At 35.0% G+C, this 23,081-nt stretch overlaps 1 protein-coding gene across 4 annotated transcripts in view; it reads left to right on the top strand.

The window, feature by feature from the left end:
- USP15 (ubiquitin specific peptidase 15) overlaps window positions 1-23,081 on the top strand; it is a 121,160-nt gene that overhangs the window by 1,235 nt on the left and 96,844 nt on the right. For all 4 annotated transcript variants that reach the window (XR_007129321.1, XM_047740452.1, XM_047740451.1 and 1 more), the window contains exon 2: window positions 17,821-17,948. Coding sequence is in view for 3 of the 4 variants with exons in the window: in XM_047740452.1 (XP_047596408.1) it covers window positions 17,821-17,948 (128 nt within the window). In the remaining variant the exon portion in view is untranslated. The remainder of the gene's footprint in view (window positions 1-17,820; window positions 17,949-23,081) is intronic.

The following is a 23,081-nucleotide window of genomic DNA, read 5'->3' as shown; positions in this document are numbered from 1 at the left end:
TTAGGTCACCGTTTCACCACTTAACCTGCTATACGACTTAGAGGAGAGTTCATTTAAATCATTGTATCTCAATGTCTTCATCTGTGAAATGGACAATAATTTCATTGTCGGGGTTTTATCTTGATTCAGTGACATTCCAAAATATTACGTTTACGAGATAACATTAAATTTTACTTTCTTGTCACCTTCGTTTACTTCTGATAAAATGCTGTAGTACTAGGAGATTTTCAAGTAAGCTAGTAGATGGCAGTCTTGGGACTTGAACTTAAGTATTTTGATCTAAGTCTTGGTACTTTTTTCATACTTTGTTAGGCTACATAGATTCTGTGTTTATATGATAAAAATCCCTAAGGGTGTAAGCGTGCACTTGTTGCATTACAACAAAAAATATTTTAATCATCTTTAGATGATTTAATAATCATTATTGTTCAGGTAAGTGTGAGATGTTTATTCATGTGCGGAAATTGGTTATTTCCTAGGACACATGTTTACCTTGGTCTGTGGATTATTAAAGATAAATCTTTGCTTCCTTTTATTTGTTAAAGAACACTTAAATTTTCTTAATTCACCTAGCCTATTACCACCTTATAAAAAGATAAGTGTGGATTTCCATAAAATAGAAATCTGTAAGTTTAAATATGGCTATTATTCAGATGGATATTACTTTTTTTTATGTTTTTGGTATTCTGGGTAATAATTGGTGTTGACACTATGGGATGATACGAACAGTGTGTGTATTGTGAGCATTAAACTTGAAGTTTGACATTTTTCAAATAAAAGTATTTTTGCTTTTTCACAGTTACTGTAAATCGTTTTAAAGATCTGTTGTAAAGAATACAGGAAGTCCATAAATTTGATTTTCATTTTAAAATGAAAGTGCTTTCATATTAAAGAAAAGGAAACTGAAGCCCACATATTTAGATAACAGCAGAATGTGGACTTTTTTTTTTTTCTTTTAAGATTTATTTATCTGAGAAGGGGTGGAGAGGGGCAGTGGGGGAGAGAGAGAGAATCTTTTTTTAATTTTTTTTTTTAAGATTTTATTTATTTATTTGACAGACAGAGATCACAAGTAGGCAGAGAGGCAGGCAGAGAGAGGGGGAAGCAGGCTCCCTGCTGAGCAGAGAGCCCGATGCGGGCCTCGATCCCAGGACCCTGAGATCATGACCTGAGCTGAAGGCAGAGGCATTAACCCACTGAGCCACCCAGGTGCCCCTTTTTTAAATTTTTTTAAAGCAGGCTCCATCTCATTACCCTGAGAGACCCTAAGATCACAACCTGAACTGAAATCAAGAGTCAGATGCTTAACTAACTGTACCATCCAGGTGCCCCAGAATGTGAAAATTTTTGTCCTTGATTGATTACCTCTATTAGTTAAAGGGGAAGAATGCCAGGATAGGATGGTACTGAGGATTTGCAAAAACCAGTTTGGTTTATATGTAAGCCAGTTAATTTGCAATTAGGTGAAATCTGTCAAAAAAAGGAAATAGTTTAGAGCAAAAGTTTGATTTAGAGTTTAAGGAGAATAATTTGATAAGTACACATTTCATTATGTACGCATGATTAGAGAACTGGTGAAGATTTAATAATTTAGTTGTTACTTGGGCTCATGTTGGGGACTCATTAAAACTTGTTTTTAACTTGTTAAAAAGTTGTTTCTCTTTTTAATGTCTTTTTAAAAGATGATTGGATTAGTCATTTATGGTTATTTGGGCAAATTCAGTCTGCTGTTTTGTAGCTGAAATGGGCCATATGCAGATGGAACATTATCTTGGTATGTGTGTCTAACCATCTTGAAAAAGACTGATGACTGTTGAGAAAAAATGGAAGGTTTACTCTAAGTTTATTCTTGAAAACTTTATACTAATTTTTCTTGTTATGGTGCCTTAAATGAATAAAGTGCCTTAAAGTGCTTTAAAATGAATAAACTAATAAAAATGAAACTTAATTTCATTAAGTAGTTTGTAAGCAGTTTTTGGATAGGATTGTTTCATATTATCCTGGTAGATAACTAACACTTACACAAAGTTTGATTCTGCTTGAAAACTAGAGTTTCTGTTTATTTGTAAATAGTGAATGATTTTTATCTGCAGACTGAGTTTCTAGAGATGAAAATAAGTACACAAGTCTAAGATGAGGAAGAACGAACTTTATTTAGAAGTTATTAATTAAAGTTATTAATATATTTACTAACAAACTTAATACTAGACTTTATGGTGACAAGTCCAGATTGATGCTTAAAAAGGTGAGGTATGAAAGTGACACTGATCTGCATTAGAAGGAGTAAAGTAGTCTCATAATGCTATTTCCTAATCTTTATTTTAGCTCAAAGGAGGTAATTAGAAAACCACGAACAAGACTGTTTGAATTTAGTTACTATAGAAATAAAGATAAAGGAACTAGAACTTGTTTAACTTAGATTGAATGAAAGATAACTTAATCTCTCAGGTACTTGGTGATTTTTCTTCATGAGACAAAAGGAAAACTTTTTAAAGTACATTACATGTTAAGTATGTTAGGGATAGAGGAACCTATTTATGGAGGATGGGTAATTAAATAAATGAATTACAAAGACAAGTTGTGGATTATGGAATACTCTTTGGATATATAAGTGAACAGATAACTACAGATCATCAAAATCACTGCTTTATTTCCCCATTTTTATTAAATGTTTCTCTTCTACCATTTTCACTAACTTTTATGTGTGATGTTTTAAATTTTTATGTATGTTCAATGGTAATGCATAGCTAACTTTACAAATTAAATTTTGTGTGTCATTTTTGCATAAACCCTAATAACTCTAGTAGATTTAAGGTACTTCAGAGAGTAACTTTAATTTGTATTTAGAGTAATTTCAAATGCATATGATATTTTTGTTTCAATAAATAGGCAAGGAATAGTCCATCAGATCTTTGAGATTTTCATATTAGAAGACATTGATTCAGTTTTAGGGCTTCCCTTCAATTCCTGCTCTCTTACTTAGAAATCTTTGAGGCTTTATTTTATATGGTCTCTTTTTGTGCAACTTTAATTATACTAAAAGAAAATAACCTTATAATGACAAATCAGTTCATAATGTAAAGCCAAAGGGACACTATTAATATAAACTCCACAAATAGTTTAGTATATATTTGTTAAAGAATTTTTACATTATTATTACTGTAAATACTAATTTTAGTTGTGCCAAAGTGTTAATTATTAAATTAGGGTATTTGTCATATCATTTGCAGGAAATGAGACCAAAAAGCAAAATGGGTTTTTTTTGTGTTGGTAAATCAGTGAAAATAAGGACAGAAATAGTGACATTATTAGAACATATTTTTCACATTTTAGTTGCTTAAAATCTAGAAAGACAATTTTTCCTAATTTAAGCTTTATAAGTTTTTAAATTACTTCTAAGTTGTTAGTGAATCTAAAATTGTGTACCTTACTTGCTAGGAAGATCCAGAGCTTTTTAGTCTGTGATTTCATTTATCTGTTGAGTGACATTTAGGCTTTATTATTTTTTTTCTAAATGATACCATTTTTCCATTAACATACTTGAGTTATTAAATATTCTTTTTGCAGAATAGTTTTGTGACAAATACTAATTTTGCTCACACATATGTATACTAAGAAAAACTTAGTTTTTCAGGCCATGATGTGTAGTATTATATTTGAAAACACCATGTGCTAGGTACTGTTTTAAGTACTTATTATGTTAACTTAATTACTTATCACTATAATTCTAGGACACTAGAATGTGAATGTAATATAATTCACATTTGAGAGAATAGGAAGCCTAGGCTGAAGTGTTCACACATTTCACACAGTAATCTGGGATTTGAACACGAGTAGTCTAGGGCTTTAATTCAGGCCCCAAAATCACTTATTTTGAAGATGCATTTTTATTTTATTTTATTTTAAAGATTTTATTTATTTGACAGAGAAAGATCACAAGTAGGCAGAGAGAGAGAGAGAGAGAGAGAGAGAGAGAGAAGCAGGCTCCCCGCTGAGCAAAGAGCCTGCTGCGGGGCTCGATCCCAAGACTCTGAGATCATGACCTGAGCCGAAGGCAGCAGCTTAACCCACTGAGCCACCTAGGCACCCCGAAGATGCATTTTTAAATGTTAGTTTCACTTCAAAAGGAAAAAAAATGGACATTTTTTTCTTTTTAAATGGAATCTATTTTAGTAGAGTTCTACCATTTTATTGTAAATTTGTGTGTTATGACTGTTTAGTTCAGATACGATAGCATGTATAGAAAATCTTGATGTTTTGCTTCTGGAAAGCTGTTCTAAATGCTTTATAATTAATGCAGCTTTTAAAGTAAGTGCTCTTATTTACCTCGTTTTACAAATGTTTGATGAGTTCAGAGGTAGTCTAAATACCTGGTTTATAATGATTTAAAATACCAGATATTATCAGTATCTCCTTAGTATTAGAAATGTTTTGGGGGTACTGGGTGCCTCAGTAGGTTAAACATCCAACTTTTGATTTCAGCTCAGGTCATATCTCAGGGTCGTGAGATGGAGCTCTGAGTCAGGGTCTACACTTAGCGTAGAGCCTGCTTGTCTCTTTCCTTTCCCCACTGTTCTCTCTCTCTCTCTCCGTCAAATACATAAATAAAATCTTTTTAAAAAGTGTTTTCATGCTGTCACTATTTAAATATAATGCAAACAGTATTTCATTAAATTATTACTCCTTCTTAGTTCTTCCTATATAGAGTTACTCAGCAGTTAGTAAATTGTTTTTCTTCCTTGACTCAGTTCAGTTTGTGCCTTTCATTTTCATTTCCTCAGTTTCTACTGTAATTCATACTCTTTTATTTTTTCCCTTGAGGTCATTTCTCCACACTCTTTTTCCGTCTATTCTTTAAACAAGCGAGTTCCTTTCAGTTTTATCCAGTTTATATAAAAGTCACTACTAAAGAAACCTAGAATAAGACTGGTAGTAAGTGATCTTAGTTTTGGATACAGATTAAAATGACTTATCTGGAGTAATAATTAAGAATTGCTCCTCAAGGGGCACCTGGGTGGCTCAGTGGGTTAGAGCCTCTGCCTTCGGCTCAGGTCATGATCCCAGAGTCCTGGGATCAAGCCCCCCATGGGGCTCTCTGCTCAGCGGGGAACCTGCTTCCCTTCCTCTCTCTCTCTGCCTGCCTCTCTGCCTACTTGTGAACTCTGTCAAATAAGTAAATAAATAATCTTTAAAAAAAAAAAAAGAATTGCTCCTCAAAAAGAAGTAAAGAAGTTCAAATTGTAATATGAGGCAGAAAACCTCTGTAGAATTAACCTGTATTTGGTTATACCTACAACACTTTTACTGCTTTCATCAATAGGATTCTGCATGGTTTCCTTATAGCTCTCCCCCACAAAAGGAGGGTAATGACTCCCTTTTCTTCTCCATGAGGAGGAGAGCTAGCTGTCTCTTCTCTCCTTTTAACTTTGGAAGACCCAGATATTAGTTTGGTAGTTCCTTACTTTTAAGAAAAATCTTGTAGCAGAAGTAGCCATAGGAAGGACTTCCTTTGTGAAAGAAGTCAAAGGCTCTCATAGACAAGTCTAAGAGTGGCTTTGAGGCCAGGCAATTCTAAGTTTTAGAGAGCCAGGTAAATCAAAACCTGGAGCACTAGAGACAAAATTACTTACTTGAGTGAAAAAATCATCAAATTCCTTGAGTAAAATTTTACTAAAAAAGATTAAGAATGATAGGGTGAAATGATCATGGTAAAAGAGACCTGAGGGGCACCTGGGTGGCTCAGTGGGTTAAGCCTCTGCCTTCGGCTCAGGTCATGATCTCAAGGTTCTAGGATGGAGCCCCATATCGGGCTCTCTGCTTAGTGGGGAACCTGGTTCCCCCCACCCCCGCCTGCCTCTCTGCCTACTTGTGATCTCTGTCAACTAAAATAAATAAACCTTTTAAAAAAAAAAAAAGACCTGATAATTTGGGTTGCTTTATATTGTTTAACAATATATTTTAACAGCTTGACAGAGTTTAACAGTTTAATCAAGGGATTTACCTTGGATATAGATAGAAAATTTATATTCACAAATTTGAATGGATTTCAAGCTGTAGAAACTTAATTCTCTGGAGAGGTAAAGTAGTTACATGTACCATATAGTTATTGTGATGGTTACAAAAATTATTACGTGTTAAGAGCTTTACACATATATGAAGTGAAAGCCTGCACTTTAAACTGTGTTGCTTGCCTTTGAGTGATAGAGACAGACCCATATTATGGAAACAACTTTTTGAGAGATGAATACTTTGAAGTTTTAAAATCAGGCAATGATAGCTTCAGCATTTTTTTTTAAAGATTTTACTTATTTATTTGACACAGAGAGAGAGAGATCACAAGTAGGCAGAGGGGCAGGTGGAGAGAGAGGGGGAAGCAGGCTCCCCGCTGAGCAGAGAGCCCGATGTGGGGCTCCATCCCAGGACCCTGAGATCATGACCTGAGCTGAAGGCAGAGGCTTAACCCACTGAGCCACCCAGGAACCCAGCTTTGGCATATTAAAAATAGGCTTTTCATCTGTTATATTTTGAGGAGCCTGTAGGATTTTGGGGTGCTCTGTCCTTGGTTTAGCATTCTAGTCTTAGCAGTCTTATTTCTAATTAATATAGCTCTGCTTTAATACTGATGGTGGTTCCCATTTCTTGGAAATTATTTACTCATTTCTGCCTCATAGGCCATTACACATTATTCATATTATTTCAGATACATTTTACTAATTCCTGACTTTCACTTACTTCAAAACAAAGCTCAAAACCAATCCCTAGGGGTGCCTGGGTGGCTCAGTTAGTTAAGTGTCTGCCTTAGGCTCAGGTCATGATCCGAGGGTCCTGGAGCCCTGTGTGGAGCTCCCTGCTCAGCGGGAGGTCCACTTCTCCCTCTCCCACTGCCCCTGATCTCTTTTTCTCTCTCATCTTGTGTGTGCACTCACTTTGTAATAAATAAATAAAATCTTTAAAAAAATCTCTGTAAAATCATCCCTAATAATCTCATGCAGATATATATCCTTTCACTCTTAAAAAAAATAATAGCTTTATTGTGATACAATTGACATATTGTACAATTTTTCCAGTTAAAACGTGTAACTTACTGGATTTCAGTATACTCACAGAATTGTGCAACCATTACTTTAATCAGTATTGGAATTTTTTTTTTTTTTAAAGATTTTATTTATTTATTGGACAGACAGAGATCACAAGTAAGCAGAGAGGCAGGCAGAGAGAGAGGAGGAAGCGGGCTCCCTTCTGAGCAGAGAGCCCGATGCGGGGCTCGATCCCAGAACCCTGGGATCATGACCTGAGCTGAAGGCAGAGGCTTTAACCCTCTGAGCCACCCAGGCGCCCCTGGAATTTTTTTTTTTAAAGATTTTATTTATTTATTTGACAGACAGAGATCACAAGGAGGCAGAGAGGCAGGCAGAGAGAGAGAGAGGAGGAAGCAGGCTCCCCACCAAGCAGAGAGCCCGATGCGGGGCTCGATCCCAGGACCCTGTGATCATGACCTGAGCCGAAGGCAGAGGTTTTAACCCACTGAGCCACCCAGGCGCCCCAGTATTGGAATATTTTTTTATCACCCTCCCCCAAATCCTCCATACCTATTAGTAGTCCTCTGCTTCCTCCAGTTTCTCCTTGGATCCCCCTGCTCTAGGTCGCTACTAATCTACTTTTTATTCTATAGATTTGGCAGTTTTGGATATTTCATATAAGTGGAATCATATATGTGACTTTTGTGTCTGGCTTCTTTCGTGAAGTATTAGTACTTCATTTCTTTTTATTACTGAATAATATTCCATTGTATAGATAATATACCACATTGAATTTATTCCTTCATCAGTTGATGGACATTTGGGTTTTTCACATTTTTGGCTCTTATGAATAATCTTGCTGTGAATAATTTATGTGCAAGTTTTTGTGTAGACATAACTTTTTGTTATGTGTACATACATACTTTTGTTTATATATACAAAACTGATTTATCTTGAGTATATACTAGGAGTGGAATTCCTTGGTGTCTTTTCCAAGGTGGGTGCAGCATTTTACATTGCCATCAACAGTATGAGGGTTCCAGTTTTCTACATCCTTGATGGCACTTGTTAATGTCTTTTGATTATAGCCATCTTACCAGATACAAAGTGGTATCTCATTGTAGTTTTGACTTGCATTTTCCTAATGACTAATGATGTTGCACATCTTTTCATATGTGTGTATTAGCCATTTGTATACCTTCTTTGGCACGTGTTTACGTAGATCCTTTGCTCATTTTTAAATTAGATAATTTGTATTATTGAGTTTTAAGAGTTTATATATTCTAGATACAAATCGCTTTTCTTAGAAATGATTTGCAAAATTTTCTCCCGTTCTATGGGTTTTCTTTTCACTTTCACAATCCTACTTGGCCTCCTTCCTGAGTTCCTTTTTTGTCTTAGTTTAGAAGTAAAAAGAGGTCATAAATATTAGTTCTTGCTAACTGATGAATTTAATGTGCAAAGTAGAAAATAGGTTGGAAATCCTTGAAATTTAAAATGAAGATATAAAGAGATTAACCAAGCCATTGTTTTATTTGAAAAAACTCCATAGCTTTCAGTTATGTATAGCTTTCATTATAGCTTTCAGATTTCAGTTAAATTTTGCTGAAACAATGAAATCCTGAGTTATAGTTTGGTACTTTTTAAAAAGCCTGTGAATTGTCTCGCTTATAATGATTTAAAATGCTAGAAATTATCGATATCTCTTTTAGTATTGAAAATGGTTTTATGCTCTTGCTGTGTAAATCTAACTTAAATAGTATATCATTAAATAAGAGAATTAATCTTAGAGTGAATTAACATCAAGATTTGTTTATTCCGCTGATCCTGTGTAAGATAGTTATACATGTTTTTCTGAAATTGTGTGCTACATTGGATTAGGCTGAAATATTTGTGTATTTTCTTAGTTGTAGAAGAATGTTTTATATCTACTTCACAGAGAAAAAGGTAGGGTTTTAAAAAATAAATGATGTTACATATATGTCAGTATTAGGAAATTAAGCAGGAATCACTTATCAAAAGTTGTATGTATAAATGTGCTAATCAAAAAAAGGAAAGAACTATGCATTCATTAGCTCTATGATTTTTTTTTAAGATTTTATTTATTTGACAGAAATCATAAGTAGGCAGAGAAACAGGTGGAGAGAGAGGAAGGGAAGCAGGCTCCTGGCCAAGCAGAGAGCCCGATGTGGGGCTCGATCCCAGGACCCAAAGGCAGAGGTTTTAACCCACTGAGCCACCCAGGCACCCCAACTCTATGATTTCTTAAATGCAGCTATTGAGATTTCCCCTTTTCCCATATTTTTAAACTTTATGTCTAGGGCTGTTTTCTCCGTCTTTCATTAGCCTGTATATATCTTTCCTTAAGTTTGCTTGTGGTGGGTATAAAAATAGTATAAACTTTTAGAACTATCTTTACCCTACCACCACCAAAAAAAAAAAAAAAAAGAAAAAAGAAAAAAAAAGAAAAGGAAAAAAAATCTGGCCTTTTTAGTTGTTATAGTAACTTTTCAGCATTTGAGGACTGTCTTAAAATTAACTTAAATTTGTGTGGGGTCCTAAAATTGACCCATCTTCTCTGGAGCCATTGAAAACTATTCTGGCCAGACCACAATACAAATTGTCTTTCTTGATGCCTTCAGAGTATTTAGCACCATATAATTTAGACCTTTTTGAAGTACTCATAGCTCTATGTGATTTTTTGATTTATTAAACATTTGATCCTCCCAGCAGTCCTGTGAGGTTTTTCCAGTGGTCTTCATGAAATGTGAATCAGATCATATCTCTTCCGTGCTAAAAATCTTACAGTGGCTTTCCTTTACACTTAGGATAAAATCCTTAGCATTACCTTAAAGGCATTGGATAGCTCGGGTCAGTCTACCTGTTTAGCCTTATGTAGTAATTCTTATCCCTTTGTCATGAACTCTGACATCATTTAGTCAGTTCTTCCAACATACCAAACTCCCAAAGTTCGGGTCCTAGCACATTCTAGTTTTGAAGTTACTGTAAAAATGGAGAAGGCTGTCTGGAGATACACTGGAGGATTGTAGGTCATCTCTGAAGGATTTGAGAGTTTGATGACCATAGACCTTTATCTCCATCATAAGATTTTCTTTACGGGGCGCCTGGGTGGCTCAGTGGGTTAAGCCGCTGCCTTCGGCTCAGGTCATGATCTCAGGGTCCTGGGATCGAGTCCCGCATCGGGCTCTCTGCTCAGCAAGAAGCCTGCTTCCCTCTCTCTCTCTCTCTCTCTGCCTGCCTCTCCGTCTACTTGTGATCTCTCTCTGTCAAATAAATAAATAAAATCTTTAAAAAAAAAAAAAAAAAAAAAAAAGATTTTCTTTACTAATTTTTTAACCCATATTAACATTATGATAAAAAATTTTCCAATTGGCGTACTACTATGAGAATCATGATTAATGTAAGTGTGAGATGCTCATAAAATTCCTTATAACCCATGAAACAGAGGGAAATGGAAGTAATTAAGCTACACCCAGAGGCCTCAATCATAAATAATCTTGATCATATGTGGTACATGTACTTCATGGCTTTTTATATGGAAACACAGTCAACATGTCTCAGTATTACTTAGAAATATTTCACCTTGGGACTCATCTATAAGGCATAGACTCCTTGGTGCAAGAAACTTAAATTGGTACATTTGTCACAAAGCAGTTAATTTCTCTTCTGTACTTTGGGATCTCTGGATATTTGCAGATTAATATTTACAAGAATTTTAGATAGTTGCAAATTTATAATGTAACACTTCATACTAAAAGTTAAGTCGGCTTAAAATAAGTATATATGTCAATTGTAGGGTTTTTTTATTGTTTTGCTGGTATTATTTTCCCAGATATCAAGGATTATAATCTGTACTTTCTGTTTCTTACGTGCTTTTTTTTTTCTTTTGAGATATCACCCAGTCATTTCTATTTTTCTGGTTTACTTACTGGTTGCTGTAGTTACCGAAAAGAAATAATTTCTTCAGAATGAATACATTATTATATGTCAGAAACATAATTTGATAAATTTAGAAATAATCAAATAAATCATATTTTTCTAAAGAAAATTCTCCAAAGCTTATGTCAGTTTTTTAATTAAATTTAATGCTAATTCATGTTTGGAAGAGATAATATAAGACAGAAAAAATAAATATAAGAGATAACTTAAACCTACAAATTTCTTCCAAAAATACATAGCAAAACAAACTGTGTATTTTGTACATTTTGCTATACATATTTTTAGCACAATTAAAAAGAAAAATCTAAGGGGACGCCCGAGTGGCTCAGTTGGTTAAGTGTGGGACTCTTCGTTTCAGTTCAGGTCATGATCTCAGGGCCCTGGGATTGAGCCCTACATTGACCTCTACACTCAGTGCAGAGTCTGCTTGTCCCTCTTCTTCCCCCTTGGTTCCTCCCCTGCCAAAATAAATAAAATCTTAAAAAAAAAAAAAAATCCAAGTTATATTTATAATTACTTATTTTTATGCTTGAAAGTCTTTTCATTTGTTGACTATCACTTAACTTTATCAGTTTTGACCTCAGTATTCAGTCTATACATTTGACTCCACTTCATTTTTGCCCATGTTTATGTGTATATATAAATTATTCTATATTAAGTAGAAAATATTAATCATATTTAATGTACTATTTCAGGAAGAGAGAAGAGTATAAAGAAAAATATAACAAGACACTTGTGCACACATATCTTAATTTAAAAAAATAAAACATTACAAAAACAGTTGAATGTCCCTGTGTATCTTTCCCTAGTCCCTTCACCTTCCCTCCCTTGTCAGAGGGAGCCACCATCCTGAAATAGATTTTTATTATTACCTTAAATTATTTATATATTATTTTACTTAGTTTTATAATTAAATTATCAAAATATTTTTATGTATACATTTTAATATATATGCATGGATTGTAAATAATATATACTATTGGTGGCATGTTTTTAATTTTTCTTCAAACTGTACATCTATTGTCTTTATACATTTGTGTTATATTACATGTGTCCTTTTGCAATTTTGGGGGGGTGTTCAACATTGTAGTTTTGAGATTTATCCTTGGTACATGTAGTTGTATTTTGCATTATAATTTTTGTGTAATATTTTTGGGTATGAATAATGGATATTAGGTTTTTTCCATTTTTATTGTTATAAATTATGCTGCACTATATATTCTTTTTTTTTTTTTAAAGATTTTGTTTATTTGACAGACAGAGATCACAAGTAGGCAGAGAGACAGGCCGGGGAGGGGGTGGGGTGGGGGAAGCAGGCTCCCTGCTAAGAAGAGAGCCCGATGCGGGGCTTGATCCCAGGACCCTGAGATCATGACCCAAGCCTAAGGCAGAGGCTTTAACCCATTGAGCTACCCAGGTGCCCCTGCACTATATATTCTTATAGTTGTAATTTTGTACAAGAGTTTCTGTAGGGTAAAACTTAGCAGTGGCAATACATGATGTATGATATGTACATCTTTTTTTTTTTTTAAAGGTGTGGTAAGTCGGTTCTTTAATTTATTTATTTTTAGCTTTTATTTATTTGACAGAGAGAGAGAGAGAGTGCACAAGCAGAGGGAGTGGCAGGCAGAGGGAGAGGGAGAAGCTGGCTCCCTCATCAGCAGGGAGCCCGCTGTGGGGCTCAGTCCCAGGACCCTGGGATCATGACCTGTGCTGAAGGCATATGCTTAACCGACTGAGCTACCCAGGTGCCCCACATCTTTATTCTTAATAGATTATGTGGCCAAACTACCATCCCAAGTGAAGGTTCCAGTTTATTCCCCTTTTGGCAGTATACAAGTTCCTATTACTACACATCTTTCTACAGCTTGATATTGTTGACACGTGTGCACATGATGTGTTCACCAGCTTCATGAGATGATACGGTTTGGTGTTAATTTGTAGCTTTCCCATTGCTGATGGGATTAAGTATTTTCTCATACGTATGGAGGCCATTCTGATTTTCATTTCCGTGAATTGATTTCTTTTCCCCTCTTAAAAAAAAACTTTTTTTTAAATTTATTAACCTAAGGGAGTTCTTCATGTATTCTAATCCTTTGTCAGTTATCTGGAGTAGGTGTATCTTCTCCAGTCTGTATCTTCTCTTTACTCGGTGGTGTCTTTGTTGAAAGGTAGCCTTTCATTTTAACCTTGACAAGTTTATCAATCTTTAAAGTTTTTGCTTTTTGTCTTAACTCTTCTATATTCTAAGGTAATGAGGATTTTCTTATATCTTTTTTTTTAAATTGTACTTCTACTTTCACATTTACATTTTTAATCCAACTATAACTTGTTTTTGTACAGTTAGTTCTGCTGTAACATAGCACGTGTTCCTAAAAATCACCATGTTATATGCAAAATCATGCAATAAAAAAAACACAGGGCATATGGGAAAATTGGGGTTGGGACAAAAAAATTTTGTCAGTGACACATTAAAAACATAATAAAAATGGTAGCACAGTTTTTAAGAAGTATGTAACTACCACAATAAATATGACATTTTTGTTTTGAAAAGGATGGAGTTAACTTGTAGAAGTAGGATTTAAAGGGTTGCAGCTTGAGTTATTGCAAGTGGTGGAAGAAAAGTTTTCTTAAATCTGCCAAGAAGTTGTAACAGCAGATGTAACACACTTGAAGATGATTAAAGTGTCGGGGGGTGCCTGAGTGGCTGAGTCAGTTAAGTGTCTGACTCTTAATTTGGGCTCTGGTCATGATCTCAGGGTTGTGAGATTGAGCCCCACACTGGGCTCTGTGCTGGGTGTAGAGCCTGCTTAAGATTCTCTCTCTCCCTTTCCCTCTGCATCCCCCATCTTTAAAAAAAAAAAATGTTTGAATGTGTATGTTTTGTGCATTCCTATGTGGTTCTGTACGGCTGAGTAGTCTTCTTCATTCACCTTATGTTTGTTTCAGTTAGGACTACAGTAAAGCAAGCTAGACACTTAGGGGGCAGAATTTCAGGAGGCACTTCTTATTAAGGTTCCTAGACATCTCACTTGCCTTACTCTTAGTCCTGGTCCTGCTTGTGGATTAAAGTAGTGCTTGAGCATATATTGAAATTTGTGCTCTTGTTCCCTAATGTATCAATCATGTTTAACATATTCAAGTTTTTAAAACAAGCATGAGAGTAGAACTGACTGCATATGTGAGGTAAAGCTCTAATTTTTCCCATATACTTAGCTACATCATTCCCCACTAATATGGTGATGCTTTTGGTATATATCGTGGTTCCCCATATATATGAATCCAATTCCTGTTTCTCTGTGCTGTTTTCATTGGCCTTTTTGTTTCTCTATGCCAGTATTACATTTTTTAATCACAGGTCTGACACTTTGTAACCTTGGTCAAGGTGTTCCTTTGTGCCTTTGAAATTATAATAGTTCCTGCATTATTGGGTAGTTAAAGGAATAAATGAACCAATATATTAAAGTGCTTAGAAATATGCACCTGGCCCAAGTGTAAAGCTCAAATGTTAGTAATTTTGTAATTAAAAGTAATTTCTTTAACTTAGTAAACAGTCTTGGTATCTAGTAGGCTAATAATTGTCATCTTGTTTCTCCTTTTCCAAACTATTTGAAAGGAAGTGGGAAATACTGTGGGAGGATTCCCTGCGAAAGTGACGTGTAGGCTATCTGAAAGATGATGGGAATTAAATAGATGTTGGGAGCAATAGGAGTAGCGTCTAGGCAGATGGAACCATATGGCAAAAAATGGAGTGTCTAGTAACTGAAAGGTTATTGTAGTTACATCTCAGCAAAGAAAAATGGTACCAGTTGAGACTAGACAGGCAGGAGTAGATAGATCATGCAAAACCAAGTAGGCAATGTTAAGTATTTTAGACTTCATCTTAGGATCATTGTTTTAACTTTATAAAGATTGTTTCATGCCTTTTATTCTTTCTCAGAGGTCTAAGATTAAAGTCATGAAATATCAGTCTTTTTTTTTTTTTTTTTTAAAGATTTTATTTATTTATTTGACAGAGAGAAATCACAAGTAGGCAGAGAGGCAGGCAGAGAGAGAGAGGAGGAAGCAGGCTCCCCGCTGAGCAGAAAGCCCGATGCGGGGCTCGAACCCAGGACCTGGGATCATGACCTGAGCCGAAGGCAGCGGCCTAACCCACTGAGCCACCCAGGCGCCCCATGAAATATCAGTCTTTACAAATAGTTATAACTATTTAAAAACAAAACAAAACAAAAAACCTTGGAAGCTAAAATTGGTCCTATCTGGATCTTAATAAGAGTACTACTGAGAATCTATAAGTTTGGTCTTTGTTCACTTACTTGTAATCATTAACTATTGATTCTGTTGTAGGCTTTTATCAGTTCAAATTGAGGATTCTTATGTTTTGGCAGATTCACAGATTAGAGGTAGAGTTTTTATAATAAATCTATAGAAATGTCTTAAAATAAATTTTGTTTTATTTGGCTCACTTCATTTAATGTTGTCTTTCTTAAGTACATCTAAGAAGTGTACAATTATTTCTGTGATAGATGTTTCTGTTTTTCCTATATTTTCCCTCATATTTCATTACCACAAAATTTTGCAAATAAGATACGGTGGCCTGTAATAGATGTGATGTCCTTTTCAGTTGAAAGTAATGTTGAAAGATAAATATCCATCAAGTGTGAGAATCTCCTCTCTTAATAGTATCATTATACAGAAACTACCAGTCACTTCAAGATCTAAGAAAGAGATGTGAACTAGAAATATTATAGCAGCAGATGAATACTACCCAGTGCAAACGTCTACCATACAGTAAAGGATTTATTAAATTCTTTGGGAGATAAAACCCCATCTTTTAGAAATATATTTTAAATAAATAGAATTTTGATAGTATTTCCCAAATAGTTTTAATGTCAGTTTTATGAATCACATTGTTGTGTATACTATTACTGTTAATTGATAAATTCAGCACATATCCAATCAAAATCTTAATTGTACTTTTTGTGGAACTTGATAAACTGACTCTAAAATTCATGTGGAAGATGGCCAAGAATAGTTAAGGCAATTTGCAAGAACACCAAGCTGGGGGAACTTGCCCCCCCTCCAAAAAAAATCAAGATTAAAGTAATAAAGAGATGATGAAATTGGCACAATGATAAAAACAAAATAGATGGAACAGAGGAAAGGCCACATAGTATGACATTAATTTGCAAATAAAGCAAATGAAATATCTGAATATTTTGTTTAAATCACAGGAGGGAGTCTAAAAAATGTTTAGTGAGTGATAAATAATTAAGTATTATTTTGTTTAATATGTAAAGCTACTGCTGGTTTAATCTCTTTATTTTAAAAATAAGGTTTTCTTAAGACAGTCTCTGAGCTTTTTTCTTCTTTAGTCTCCAATTCTACAATTTGGGGCCTTGAGTTACATAATCCTGACAGTAGGTTTGGAATACTAGTGTGTAGATAATTCTGCAGTACCCACTTTAAGGGAATTATTAAACTGCTGATGAATATTCTCTAGGAATTGCGGGATTTTGTTAGATTGGTGCCTTTGCCTCAGACATTTTCAGATATAAACAACTGTGTAAACTGTAAAACTATAGGATTTCATTACTATACTTAGTGCTATGTGTAGTAAGCACAGATACATTAGAATGATCTCCAAAAAATAATTTGGTTACCTCTGTTAATGCACATGTGGGCTTTAAACATCTTGTTAACTTTTACTTTTGATTTTGTTTGTGATTGAATCTGATTAAGTGTGGGGAAAATGTTTCTGGAAAAGAATTTAAAATAATTATGAGTGCATGGCAAAGCAGTATTTCATAATGGGTATAATATAGTCAGAATAAATTTGTAAAGTTTTTTAGGTTTATGAGTTTCCTTTCCTAGAGCACCAGTATTTTACTTCTTCTGTCACTGGTCATCTGATGAGAAGCCAGTTTGTAGGTACTTGAAAATAAGATGAATATAATTTCAGTAATGCCTACAGTGCTTGGTGTACCACACTTTTGAAAACAAACAAACAAAAAAACCTATCCTGCTTGCCCCAGCAGATTTTATGGGAAATAAATGGAAGTAGTATTGTTATTAACTCTTGTTGGTAAAGAAGCTAACTAAACTTTTAAAAAATTTGTTATTAAAATTATTATAATCAGTCTCACAAACCTTTAATAATCCACTTTCCTTATCCCCAAAAGGATAGAGTAAAATATATAAAATAAACATACTGTCTTTTTAAGTTTTTTGTTTTTTTTTTTAAAGATTTATTTATTTATTTATTTATTTATTTGACAGACAGAGATAACAAGTAGGCAGAGAGTCAGGCAGAGAGAGAGGAGGAAGCAGGCTCCCTGCTGAGTAGAGAGCCCGATGCAGGGCTCGATCCCAGGACCCTGAGACCACGACCTGAGCCACAGGCAGAGGCTTAACCCACTGACCCACCCAGGTGCCCCTCTTTTTAAGTTTTTTTGCAGAAGAACCATTTTTCTATTTCTTTATATGTTGTACTTTAAAATTTTGTTTTGTTTCATTTTTATGATTCCCATTTGAATTTTTGTTCAACTGTCAGATAGTTTATGGAATAGCTATTGCATTTTCTAAGAGGTGCTGTTAAGGATTTTTTTTAATGTGTATGTCAATACTTGTCCTCAAGTAGTAGATATTTATAGAACAATAGGAATAACACTTTTGTATAAGTGAAATTTTTTTTCCAGATTGTAAATCACATTGCAGTTATTCTCAATAATCCTTTGAAGTAGGCATGTACTTTAATATAAAATGAAATATAAAAAATAGCTTCTATGCTATTCCTCTAGTTACAGGTATTTTCCTTTATTGATTTCTTTTCTCTTTTTAGGTACCTAGTCGATAGTCGCTGGTTCAAACAGTGGAAAAAATATGTTGGCTTTGACAGTTGGGACAAATACCAGATGGGAGATCAAAATGTATATCCTGGACCCATTGATAATTCTGGACTTCTCAAAGGTCATTATTTTCTTTCTTCAGTCAGGTTTAAAATGTGTTCATTTGAATATGTTATAGTCAATATATGTAATATGGAAAACGTTAATCTAAATAAATTGGAAAAATTTCTTCGTATTATAGATTTGACCTAATGAACTCAGATTATTCTATCATAATTAGTTATTACTCTGTATCATGATAATTTTTTTCATTTATTATGTAAGAAACATTTATTATTTTTTAACCCTTTAAGTGAAGAATCTAAGTTAAAAAGCACTATATTATTATTTGGGGGAAATGCTGTATTGTTCTTGTTTTTCCTAATGGACACATGACTTTTATTATAAGTTGGGGAGCATTGATACATGTTTACATTCTTGGATTTTTACATCAGTCTTCTATACCCTTCACTACTTACCAGTCTTCTATACCTCTCATTACACTTGGAGAGAATAAAACATAAGTACCAGAATTTCCATTTCTGGCCAAGATGGAGTGAGAGGGGCTAGCCTTACTCTTCCACATGAGCAAACTAAGACCTTGTCTCAAAACAGTTCTCAAAACACTGGATACCAGGCAACAAAGAATAGTGATCCTTGAGTGATAGCTTACTGTATTGATAGAATGTTAAAGACAAGGCACAGAAGAGGAAACCCATGTAGGCAAGCTCCCATAGTTGAGGAAAGAGTTTGGAGTCCAGGGAGACCCATAACGCCAGCGTTTTCAGGGCAGAGTACTAGATAGGAATGATCAGCAAAAAGAGACAGAGGAGACACAGTGACACCTAGAGCTATACAGAGGGTCTCTCTCAGGTCTTCAGCTGAGTGTTGATCAAGGTGTATGTGGGGGCCTGCCCAAAGCCAGGGAAAGAACCATCCAAAAGAATTTGAGGAAACAAGTCATTGAGGCTCATTTAGAATCAAGAATAATGTGTTCATAGCAGTTAGAGTGGAAAATCTTATAATTCATGGAGTGTACAACCGAGAACTGTTTTGCCACTGTAATTGAGCAAATTAATCCTTTTGTCTGTCTAATCTGAAAGTGTCAAACCTTATATCTTAGAACAAAATGCAGAAATACTTAGAGGGATCCAAAAATATCCAGCATCCAATCAACAAGTTAAAATCTATAATGTCTTGGATCCAATCAGATATTACCTGGCATGCAAAGAAGCAGAAAGAGATGCATAATGAAGATAAATGTCAGTGTTTAAAAACAAAAAATTTAAGTAGGAAAAATGAACAAATGAAACAAATACAAAACAGCAAGAAGGTAGATTAAAATTATTCTTTTTTTTTAAATTTTTAAATATTTATTTATTTGACAGAGATCACAAGTAGGCAGAGAAGCAGGCAGAGAGAGAGGAGGAAGCAGGCTCCCCGCTGAGCAGAGAGCCCGATGCGAGGTTCGATCTCAGGACCCTGAGATCATGACCTGAGCTTAAGGCAGAGGCTTTAACCCACTGAGCCACCCTGGCACCCCTAAAATTATTCTTTATGAACAATCACATTAAATGTAAATATCCCCAATTACAGATAGAGATTGGATAAAAAAAATTAGGCATAACTCTAGGACACCTGAGTGGCTCAGTTGGTTAAGTGTCTGCCTTCAACTCAGGTCATGATCCCAGGGTGTTGGATTCAAGTTCTTCATTGTGCTCCCTGCTCAGTGGGGGGAGCCTGCTTCCCTCTCTGCCTGCTCTTCTTCCTGCTTGTTCATGCTCTCTCTTTCTTTCTCTCTGGCAAATAAATGAATAAAATCTTAAAAAAAAAAAAAAGACATAACTATGCACTGTATATAAGAAAGTGCCCCTTTTAATATAAAGATCCAAATGGATTAAAAGAAATTGAAAAAGGTGTGCTATGTTATGTTAAGCAGAATTCTAGACTGATTCCTACTGACTTCTTACATAATCATCTCTCCCTTTGAATATGGGAATAGCCTGTGAATAGGATAAGATATCATTCCCATTATTATTAATGTTATATGGCAGAGGGAGAGTATCCCAGTGGGTTGTTTTTTTTTTTTTAAGATTTTATTTATTTATTTGACACAGAGATAGCAAGAGAGGGAACACAAGCAGGGGGAGTGGGAGGAGGAGAAGCAAGGGAAGCAGGTTTCCCACTGAGCAGGAAGCCCGATGCAGGGCTCCATCCCAGGACCCCGGGATCATGACCTGAGCCAAAGGCAGACTGAGCCACCCAGGCACCCTGTCCCAGTGGTTTTAATCTAACAACAAATGCCCTTTAAAAGCAGACTGTTTTCTAGCTGGTGGGAGAAGTCAGAGATTTAAAGCATGAGAAGTGCTTAGTGCCTCATTTTTGCTATGAAAATGGAAGAGGCCATGTGATTAGGAAGGCCGGCATCCTCTAGGAAAAGAGAGAGACATTGCCCAAGCCAGCAAGGAAACAGACCACCTCAGACCTGGCACCATGAAAAACTGAATTCTGCCAGCAATCTGAATAGACTTAGAAGCAGATTCTTCCCTCAGAGTTTTTAGATAAGGGATCACCCTGTCTAACATCTCAATTTCTGCCTTATGAGCCCTAAATAGAGGATCCAGTTGAGCCCACCGGAACTTGTAACCCACAAAATTGTGAGATTGTAAATAAGTATTGTTTACAACTTAATAGTTGGCTAAGCATCTGACTCTAGGTTTCACCTCAGGTTGTGATCTCAGGGTTGTGAGATCAAGCCCCATGTTAGGCTCCTGCACTCAGCAGAGTCTGCTTAAGACATTCTTTCCCTCTCCCTTTGCCCTCCCACTACTCTCTGTCTCTCTCAAAATAAATAAATACATCTTTAAAAAAAAAAAAAAAGGTATTGTTTTCAGCCCCTACATTAGTTTTTTATGCAGCAAACAGAAAAGTAATACATGTGCCAAAACTAATCAAAAGAAAGCTGAATTGGCTCTATTAATATATAATTATGTAATATCTGAGTATATAAATAAAGTGAGAGTCTCAAATGAGTGGTGTTGGTTTTTAAGAAATAAGAAGGAACAAATAGGGGCGCCTGGGTGGCTCAGTGGGTTAAGCCGCTGCCTTCGGCTCAGGTCATGATCCCAGGTCCTGGGTTCGAGCCCCACATCGGGCTTTCTGCTCAGCAGGGAGCCTGCTTCCTCCTCTCTCTCTGCCTGCCTCTCTGCTTACTTGTGATTTCTCTCTGTCAAATAAATAAATAAAAAAAAAATTAAAAAAAAAAAAAAGAAGGAACAAATAAAACCTAAAGTAAACAGAAGAAAGGAAAGAAGAAAAATAAATTCAGAACAGAAATTAGAGAAGAGAAAAATAGCGAAAATCAATGAACCCAAAAGCTTGTCTTCTCAAAACAAATGTAATATGATGTGTCAATTATAAAAAAGAAAAAATAAGCTGATTCTTTGTGAAAATAATAAAATTGATACATATCTAGTTTGATTACAAGAAAAAGGAAAGACACAATTACCAATATCAGGAACATAAGAGATGTAGTATCAGTACGGAATCCACAAATATTAAAAGGACAATAAAGGAATATTGTGAAACTTATGCCATTAAACTCAACAAACTAGATGAAAACTACCAAAGCTCATTCCAGAAGAATAGATTACCTGAATAGCCCTGTATCATGTGCAGAAATTGTTTCACATTTTTCCCAAAGAAAACATCAGATCCAAATAGTGCCACTGGTGAATTCCACCAAATAGTTAAGGGAGAAATAATACCTATTTTACAAAACTCTTCAATAAAATTGGGAGATAGTATTTCCCCACTCATGCTTTGAAACCTTCATTACCTTGATACCAAAATCTTAGAGACATTTCAAGAAAACACTAGGCCAGTATCTTGTCTGAGCAGAAGTTTAGTAAATCAAGTCCAACAGTGAAAAGGATATATATGTTATATAGAAATATGTATTTAAAAGATAACATATCATGTAAGATAAAAGAGTAAAATAGAAAGATACATCCTCGTCCTCATAATGGGCATCTGTGAAACACCCACAGGTGACATGGAAAAGACAAGGGTGTCCACTCAGCTCTTCAGCTGGCATTACTGGAGGTGTCCTGCCAATGCAGTAAGGCGAAAGAAGAGATAAAAAGCATACATATTGTATAGGAAGAAGTGATAAATCCGCTTTAGTCATAGACCGCTATGATCACATAGAAAATTAGATTGAATATACAGAAGAGAAAAAAAAGCTGGTAGGGGCACCTGGGTGGCTTAGTCGGCTAAGTATCTGCTTTGGCTCAGGTCATGATCAGATCATGAGCCTGTGTCAGGCTCCCTATTGAACGGGGCTGATTCTGCCACTCTTTCTGCTCCAACCCCGTTTGTGCTCTCGCTCACTCTCACATTCTCTTTCAAATAAATAAAATATTTTTTAAAAAGTTCCTACGGACTAATAAATGAGATTGGTTTATGGGATATAAGATCATTATTTAAAAACCTAACTGTATTTTTATATGCTAACAGCGAGCTAACATGAATAGAAATTTTAAAAAAACATTTTGTAGTAACATCAAAAAAATACAAAATATGGATAAATTAAAACCTAAATAATAAGAGATCCTGTAGGTACATCCAAAGACTCTATATCGTTAAATTCCGCCCCCAAACTATAGATTCAACACAGTTCCAAATTACATTTCTAGTAGGTGTCTAAAAAATTGAGATAGAAAAAAAATTGCGATTGAATTTACCTATCACAAAATTTATCCTTTTAAATTGTATGATTAAGTGGTTTTTAGTATATTCACAGTTATACAGCCATCACCACCATCTAATTCCACAATATTTTCATCACACTGGAAAGAAACTTTGTACCCATTAGCAGTCACCCCTTATTCCCTCTTAAAACCCCCAACCCTCAGCAAACACTTATCTACTTTCTATCTCTGGATTTACTTATTTTGGACATTTCATCTAAATGAGATCATATAGTATATAGCCTTTAACATTTGAGTTCTTTCACCTAATATAGAGTTCTCGGTGTCATCCATGTAGCAGTACTTCATTCCTTTTTATGGATGAATAATTTTCCATTGTATGGATATACCACATTTAGTTTATCCATTCATCAGCTGATGGACATTTGAATTTTCACTTTCTGGCTAATGATGCTGTGAACATTTTCACATACAAATTATTGTGTAGTTACATATTTTCATTT

Source organism: Lutra lutra, chromosome 8, assembly GCF_902655055.1.
Source record: "Lutra lutra chromosome 8, mLutLut1.2, whole genome shotgun sequence".
Classification (NCBI taxonomy): Eukaryota; Metazoa; Chordata; class Mammalia; order Carnivora; family Mustelidae; genus Lutra; species Lutra lutra.
This window is presented reverse-complemented; position numbering and strand designations above follow the sequence as displayed.